Source organism: Lactuca sativa, chromosome 4 (genome assembly GCF_002870075.4).
Source record: "Lactuca sativa cultivar Salinas chromosome 4, Lsat_Salinas_v11, whole genome shotgun sequence".
In the NCBI taxonomy this organism is placed as follows: Eukaryota; Viridiplantae; Streptophyta; class Magnoliopsida; order Asterales; family Asteraceae; genus Lactuca; species Lactuca sativa.
In genome coordinates this window covers 130,226,727-130,235,060 of record NC_056626.2, presented here as the reverse complement: position 1 = coordinate 130,235,060, position 8,334 = coordinate 130,226,727, and the positions used below count along the sequence as shown (strand labels likewise).

Sequence of the window (8,334 nt, the reverse complement as noted above, 5' to 3'; positions counted from 1 at the left end):
TTGCTTACATAATTTTTTTATTTTTTATTTTTGGTATTGCAACGTGTTGGATATGCATTCCAGCAAATTTACTGGAGTGGGTTGGGCGCTTGGGCTGACGGAGTTCTTGGGAGGGAGGTCATGTTAAAATTATTTTCTAAAGAAAGAGATGAAAGATTGATACACCATCTCATGGCTTCAAAGGAGCTTCATCCATCCTTAATATCTGCCCAGAGTGAATATAAGGTGTAAGATGAGAGTTCTGATGAAGATTATCACAATCTTCATTGATGTTTTGTGAATACTTTCATTAATGGTTCTTATCTTGTGGTTTGTTAAGCAGATTATGAGTAATCGAACAGTTGTTGATAAATCTAATTACCTTTCATCTATGCAGATTGATTCCTGTGAGGCAGAGTAACTTCTCATTAATTAAACGAGTTACTTTACTCAGCAAAGATGAGCGTAGTTGGATTTGATCTTGGGAATGAGAGTTGTGTTGTGGCAGTTGCCAGACAAAGGGGAATTGATGTTGTTCTTAATGATGAGTCAAAACGTGAGACTCCTGCTCTTGTGTGTTTTGGTGATAAACAGCGTTTTCTTGGAACAGCTGGTGCTGCAACCAGTATGATGAACCCAAAAAACACCATTTCCCAAATTAAGCGGTTAATAGGGTGTCCTTTTTCTGATCCTGAATTGCAACAAGATCTCAAGGCTTTGCCTTTTTCAGTTACAGAGGGACCCGATGGTTTCCCATTGATCAATGCAAGGTATCTTGGGGAAACAAAGTCATTCACCCCAACACAAGTTATGGGAATGGTTTTCTCAAACATGAAGACAATAGCTGAAAAGAATTTGAATGCAGCAGTTGTGGATTGCTGTATTGGGGTACCTATCTACTTCACGGATCTTCAAAGAAGAGCTGTAATGGATGCAGCTACTATTGCCGGTTTGCATCCTCTACGGTTGATGCATGAGACAACAGCCACTGCTTTAGCTTATGGAATATACAAAATTGACTTACCTGAAAATGAGCAGCTCAATGTAGCCTTCATTGACATTGGACATGCTAGCATGCAGGTATGCAGTGAAGCTCAATGCCCTTTAGTTCAATACATTACACGAGAGCTTTTAACATGCTTAATAATGAAACATGTAATGAGATTCGCAAGCCCCGAGTGAGTATTCAATTGCTTTTTTATTATTCGGGTAATTAATATCTCTACCTTTTTTTATTTAGTTCACTAATCTATACATATACATCTATATAAAAAAACCTTTTTTTCTATATTTTGAAGGTATGCACCTGTTCGTAGCGATTCGGTTGTTGGTGAGCTGAAGTTGTCAGAGCCAACTGATGTAATTCTCCTAGGTATTACTTTTGTATTTTTCAAGATTTATTTTATATACTTTTCTTAAAATGCAAATTTGTTAAATATTATGTTATATTTAAGAGATTACAAGAATTGAGATGCTTGCGGTTACTGGTAAGGATTTTAATCCTTCTACATTATAAAACTTACTTTGTTTCATATTTTCAAATATTAAATACTTATTTTATCATACCGTATTAAAAAATAAAAAAGATAGGTACATTTGTTCAGAAGAGAACAAATCCTTTAAGCCATTACAATCATAATGTTCTTGCCCATATACGCTGTGATTTGATAACATTGGTAATTTCTTCAAATGTGAATTCATTGTAACAGATACATTTGGAAGATCGAGTGAAACTGCATATCTGAAACTGCCCTGTTTCCCCTGGTCTTGTCTTCTAGACTTGACCTTATTTCTCTTCTTATCTATCATTTTTGTTACTTTGTAATTTCAATTAATATATAAACAGGTTTCTTGGATTTTTTTTCAGGAATTCCTAAAATAGAGAAGCTAGAAATTGAAGGGAAAGCTTTCCATACAAACTTATATGCAGTTCGTTGTAATTATAGTGGAGGAAAAGAGGGTAAGAGTAAAATCATGTGGCTTAGATCAATGGTTGGAAGTCCAAATCTTATTTCCACTCCCGATATCTTTTTTCTTCTAAAATTTTTTACCACTTTATGAGAAACAAAGTGAAATGTGGGTCTATAAATTGTTTTTTTTTTATTGTAGGTGAAACAGAAAGGATCATCAAACATATGATCAACCTATTTGGGCTAGTATTATCTGTGGCTCCTTCTCCTGCTCCTGCTCTTCCCCCATCATTTTCTTCCATTATGCAAAGATTTAAATCTTACTAGCTTTTAATCTTTCCATCATGACAAGAATTTTGTATTCTTATCTTGCTGATAGGTCCAAAGAAACTTGAATGGGATTGAACCATTGTGCTTCCTGATTTGCTGCTATTAATGGATGTTGTGTGTCATTAACACGCGCGTCGTAAGGTTACGACACATGAATGCGTGTCGTCTTCCTTTATGACAGGGCCTTCCTTGATACGCATTGCGTGTCGTAAATGCGCGTCGTAATTGCGCGTCGTAAATGAGCGTCGTAAATGCGCGTCATCTATAGACGACGCGCAAAAGCGCGTCGTCTCTCTTTATGACAGGGCCTTCCTTGACGCGCATTTGCGCGTCGTCTGAGCCTTTTACGACGCGCAATGAGCGTCGTAAAAGGCCTTTTTTCTAGTAGTGACCCCAAATGAGGCGGCTGCTCCACCCCAAGGTGTCGAACCACATTCTCCACGGTACCCCCAATTCAGTTAACGCTCAATGATAACTAGTCAAAATACCCAGTCATATCACCCCCAAAAGGTGCTCCTCCAAATTGTGCATTTTGCTGCATTGGTTGTCCTCTCTCTCCTCTTCCTCTCACGTTTCTTCTCCTAGGTTGTGGCTGTGGTTGTTGTTATGGTTGTGTGTCAGGCTGCTCATCACCATCATCATTATCATCAAGAATCCCCCAATGTGTTCCATAATTCTTTACCACCTTCATCGTCTCTAAATACCCCATAGTAAACTCGTTCCCCTCCATGCATGTCAAAGAACGAGTGATGACGGGAACAATGAGGCCATAAGACCGGGCCAAACGTGTAACAAAGTGACCTCCACAAATTGGGCTCCCGGGACGGGAACTCGTTGCATACTCCGCCAAGTAGCAGGCCAAGAAATACGGAATGTTACAGCACACGCCTGGCTGTAAAATGCACCACAAAAAAAACAAATTGACTTTAGTAACCTTATCACCATGGCATTTATGGTGAATAGAAAATGTGATAAGGCGATGGATAAGGCGATGTATTGGTGATTTGATGCTGCTTCCAGGAGATACACCGGAATTGAACACACCAGACGCAATATTGCTCCAAAATTCCGGACCTGAGACCCCATTCTCATAACCACGTGTGGCCTCCCTAAAAAACAAAACAAACTCATGAGTCATGGTCTCATGAGCCTCGTACAACCCCATTCTTCGTGAAAACTCCACCAAACTGCATTCCCTATATTCCCCTCCTAAACGAAAAACCAACCCTTGCGGGAAAGTAGGATCTTGGACATTCTCATGGAATGTCACAGTTGAAAAGAATTCCACGCATAACTCTTTGTATACCCTTTCCTGGATTGCAAACAAATTGTACCACCCTTTGCATGTGAACAAAAATCCATTCCCCAAAAACAACTTAGTAAGATACTGAGACATCCGATCCACAAGTCCAACCTCCCTCAATCATGACCACTGAATAGTGGGGGCAATAGCAAACTCCGAGTTGTACATCCACCCCAGCCGGTTAGTCCATCGGGTCAAGACTTCTCAGGACATCGTTGTGGGAAAATTGTAGAATGGGTGTAAACCCGCAACTCCAAGAGGTGCCTCCCTTCTAGGACCCATTTCTGCAAAAACAAACAGCAAACACAGCCAAAAGAAACACCCCACAAGATTAGAAATAAAAGAAACATAAAACTGTTCAGCCCATAATTCACGTTGTGAATTCCTAAGTATTCATGTCATGAGGTCGTTTTTGATGTCACATTCTGTTCAGTTCTTGTACAAATCGGCCAATACAATGCTTGGGGTTTACTCCTATGTTACTTTCGACCATATATCATCTACATTCCAAGGCTAATTCATGAATTTTAAGGCATATTTTCTACATTTTATCTAACTAACAAACCCTAAACCTAAGTTCAACTATTAGAGAAGAATTAAACTTAGTAATTAAGAATCATTACCTTAGATTGAAGTATTACGTAAGCAAAAAGGAAAATATAATGGTTGTCGGCCAATATCGAACGGAGGGGACCAGTTTCCTCTTTCACTTCGTGAGGAATAAACAAAGTGGAAGGTCAAACTGATTCTTTATCCTTTAATTTGTGGTCCCGAGTAAGTTACTACTCACGTCGTGAATCCGTAACGGTTCACGTCGTGAGTTCTGTCTGGACTCTAAAATTGGGCCATTTAAGTAGGAAGTGGGCTAAGGCATATATTGGGTCATTTCTGAAAGTGGGCAGGCTTAAAAAAATGGTTAACCTATAAAATAATCATGCCCGCATTTCATCCGAATTCATGTGGTGAGTTCGTACGGTTCACGTCGTGAAATATGTCTGATCATGAAATTTATTAATTTCTCCAAATTTAATTCTGTAAGATATTCAATAAGTTTTGCCACTTGATTTTAATGACTCCTTACTTGGTAATTTATTATGCAGATAATAATTCGGATGACATGATCGACTTCCTAAGAACTAAAAATATGCTAAAAACTAAAAAGAAAAAGAAAGAAAACGCAAACCAAACTCGGGTTGCCTCCCGAGAAGCGCTTCTTTTTTAGGAGTCTTAAGCTGGACTCCGTGCCTCCTATGTTGAATAATCTGAAGAGTCCACAACTAGGATCTTTTGCTCCTTGAAAAGCCTTTTGTAAGCTTGCACTCGACGAATATACGCCTTTTTAGAATTTCCCTTTTTAGCTTTACCTTCGTCTCCATCGAGCTTGCGTTTGATCCCTTGAATCCTCAATTTTTCATCATCTTTAAGCTCCATAGTCTCCTTCTCTTCTTTCACCATTGGACTTGTTACTTTTGAAGTAACCTCCTCTTCGTCACTCGACATGTCATCATCTTCCTTGCTTACCCAAGAAGTTGGATTCGTGTAGGCAATGGCTTCAACTAAAAATGGAACAGATGCTCTCGGTTTTGTTCTTTTAACTTTTTGAATTGTTTTGATTTCTTCTTCCATGAGCTTCTCTAATTCTTCAAGTTCATTCTCTTCATCGATGTTGAAAACCTCTTCTTGAGCATGACTCCCTTGGAAACCATCTTCTACTCCAAAAATTCCCTTCTCATCCCAAACTCTCAAGGTGAGCTTGGACTCGGTATATCAACCAGATCTCCAGCAGTGTTAAGTAACGGGCAACCAAGAATAATTGGTACATTGGGATCCTCTTTCATATCCAGAACCATAAAGTCTATTGGAAAAACGAATTTCCCAATTTGCACGAGAATATCTTCTACAATACCCCGGGGCTGTGTCACTGAACGGTTCGCCATGTGAATAGTTATCTTTGTAGCCTTCATCTTCTGAATATTTAATTTTTGATAAAATGAATAAGGCATCAAATTTATGCTAGCCCCATAATCGGCTAAAGCATAAACATTCATATTATTCCCAAACTCACATGGGAGAGTGAGTCATCCAGGATCCCCCATCTTCTTAGGTATCTCTCCCAACACAGCTTTTGAGCATTGTTCACTTAGAATCACCATAGAATTCTTCTTTAATTGCTGACGAGTGTCTAACAAGTCTTGTAGGAACTTAGCATATTCTGGAACTTTTGCAAGTGAATCAATAAAAGGAGTATTGATAGGAATACCCTTCAATTGCTTGATAAACTTCAGATGATCTCTCTCCAGTGGACTGAGATTAGCTCTAGAAGGGAAGGGAAAAGGTGGTTTATAAGCTGGAACAGATACGAATTTCTTCTGTTCAGACCGAGCCCACAACGTGAGCATAGCAGGCTCACGACGTGAACTGGGTATTCCAGCAGATTCTTCAATTTCGAGCTTCGGCTTCTTTGGCTTTGGATCGGGCTGCTGTGGCTCCACTTCTAAGGCTTCTAGGAACTCAGAAATCGCTCTTCTTCAATATCTATGGCCATTACGTGAGATTGGATCTTCTTTTCAGGATTGTTCGGGAACATCTTCTCATTAACCAAAGTGGTAAGTTGATTAAGTTGTACTTCAAGGTTATTGATGGAGGCTTGCTGATTCTTTATTAATGCTTGTTGATCTATCATCATTGCATGATGATTCTTCATTATAGTTCTTTGTTCTTCCATTGCAGTGTCAGTAGCATCATGCCTTTTTTCTGAAGCTTCCATAAATTTCATCAACATGGTCTCTAATTCTGATTTCTTCTCAGCTAGTGGTTGCTCTCTTTGGTAGAACTGTCTGCCAGTTTCCCTATATTTCTCTTCTTTTTTCTTCTTGTATTCATCGTAAGGTAGCCACTCTTTCTTTGGTTTCCTCCAGTCTTCATCATACTTGTCCCCACTTGAGTAGCAAACTTGAGCCTTCTTGTTTCCATATTCATCCATATTGCAATCTTTTGTCAAGTGTGGCCCACTACATCTCTTACAACCAACTCGAATTGCATGAATTGATTGATCCATTTGAGTTAATCTCCTATCTATAGTGCTAAGCATTGCCATCACGGCAGCCATCTCTTCAATTTGTATACCTCCACTGTCTTTTATTCCATCACGCCCTGGGTTGTGATACTCACGAGAGTGCCTTGAAAACTCTTCAATCAGCTCCTTGGCCTGATTTGGGTTCTTCTTCGTTAGTGGTCCTTGCGAATCAAGGAGTTGTCTAGTCATGATATTCACCCCATCATAAAATATCTACATCTCTTGCTGAATATTGAGGTCATGTTGAGGAAAATTCCTTAACAACCCCTTGTAGCATTCCCATGTCTCGTATAATGACTCCCCAAGATTTTTCTCAAAGTTGGCAATTGCCTTCTTGAGTTTAGAGATTTTGGAGGGTGGGCAAAATTGATCTAGAAATCTCTCACGCAATTGGGCCCATGTGGTGATTGTACTAAATGGAAGTGCCTTTAACTAGTCTTTTGCTGCTCCCTTGAAAGTGACTGGTAGCATCCTTAGCAAAGCTGTCTCCCTTGGGATATTGGGAGTATTAAAATAATCCGCAATATCGTTCACCTCATCTAAATGTTTGAAAGCATCCTCGTGATCCTCCCCGTAGAATGGGATATCCTTAAGTGCAGTAAGGATATGTCCATTTAACTCGAATGTGGCATTGGCAGGAATCGTAGGATGTACTAAACCTGACCCCACATCATCTTGAATGCGCTTCTTGTAGTCCCCCATGGCCATCTCATCAATGTTCGCCATTTCATTCTCCGGCTCGTTCTCGGGTTCACTTGTATGTAATTCAAATTCAGGCTCAGTATCGTATTCGGACTCGGCTTGGACGGGTATTTAATCTAAGTGTTCAAGCTTGCTCTTGTTCTTTGAAGATGAACTTGACTCCTCTGTTTTCTTCCCTGACTTCTTTGAGAACACTGATTTGAATTCTTGTAAAGGTGTCTTCTTTGGTGTTTGATCTTCTTTCACGCTCTTATCCTTCTTTTTGTGAATTGCAGACTCGGGATCTTCAAGTGGTGGTACCAAAGGTGTGTTAGAACCTCTGATCATGAACTCCTGAAATAAGACAAAAAGATAAAACATAAAATTGAACTAAGAAAAACGAACTGAAATAAACAAAACTAAGGACTTCAGTTCTCACGTCGTGAATCTTTAAGATTTACGTCGTGAGTCCTGTAATGCAGAAAGAAAAAATTAAAACTGAAAAGTAACTTCTTGCAGGTTTTAACCTACAAAAAGGATCGATTAATTTAAATCAAACAAACTAATAATTAACTAAGTCGTTCCCCGGCAACGGCGCCAAAAACTTGATGTGCACAAAAGTTCCCACTAATTTTATAATTTATAACCTTACTAACTTAACTAACTAAAATACACCTACGCAGTGTACCTAGTCGAATTATAGAATAGTTGGGTAAGTTGGGTGTCGATCACAGGGAACGGTGTTGACTAATTAATTTAGCTACTACTAAATTAACCTAATTACTAACAAAGGAAGGGTTTTTATCAAATTTTGCAAGTTTAGATGAACTTAATTCTTTAACACAAACTTAATCAATAAACAAAACACTTCTGTTAGTTCGAATCCGCTTTCACTCAATGGTTATACATTAGCTATGGCTATTACTGTTGGTTACCAATTAATGAAGTATTAGCAATTTAGTTCTAAATCTATTAATTGTTAATCAATTCATGTAAATCTATGTATGGTCATATAATAGTTAACACATAATCAATGATTAAATAAGATTGGAGCC

The 8,334-nt window shown here is 38.8% G+C and overlaps 1 protein-coding gene and 1 non-coding gene across 2 annotated transcripts; both read left to right on the top strand.

The window, feature by feature from the left end:
- The first annotated feature begins 438 nt into the window (after positions 1–438).
- On the top strand, positions 439–2,216 carry LOC128133518 (heat shock 70 kDa protein 15-like). The gene is made up of 6 exons (XM_052770986.1): positions 439–1,157; positions 1,278–1,351; positions 1,434–1,466; positions 1,689–1,733; positions 1,826–1,939; positions 2,089–2,216. The coding sequence occupies exons 1-6, from the start codon at positions 439–441 to the stop codon at positions 2,214–2,216; spliced, it is 1,113 nt and encodes a 370-aa protein (XP_052626946.1).
- Positions 2,217–6,833: 4,617 nt separating this feature from the next.
- Positions 6,834–6,940, top strand: LOC111907059 (small nucleolar RNA R71). Its single transcript, XR_002855406.1, has one exon. It is a non-coding gene; the product is annotated as a small nucleolar RNA R71 (small nucleolar RNA).
- The last annotated feature ends 1,394 nt before the right edge of the window (positions 6,941–8,334 follow it).

What these genes read in the sequence shown, in the direction of transcription:
- LOC128133518 (XM_052770986.1), top strand. Translation starts at nt 439, where the DNA reads ATGAGCGTAGTTGGATTTGATCTTGGGAATGAGAGTTGTGTTGTGGCA. An exon ending in TGAGATGCTTGCGGTTACTG is followed by an intron (nt 1,467 to 1,688) that starts GTAAGGATTTTA and finishes TCATTGTAACAG; the next exon opens with ATACATTTGGAAGATCGAGT. An exon ending in TTATAGTGGAGGAAAAGAGG is followed by an intron (nt 1,940 to 2,088) that starts GTAAGAGTAAAA and finishes TTTTTATTGTAG; the next exon opens with GTGAAACAGAAAGGATCATC.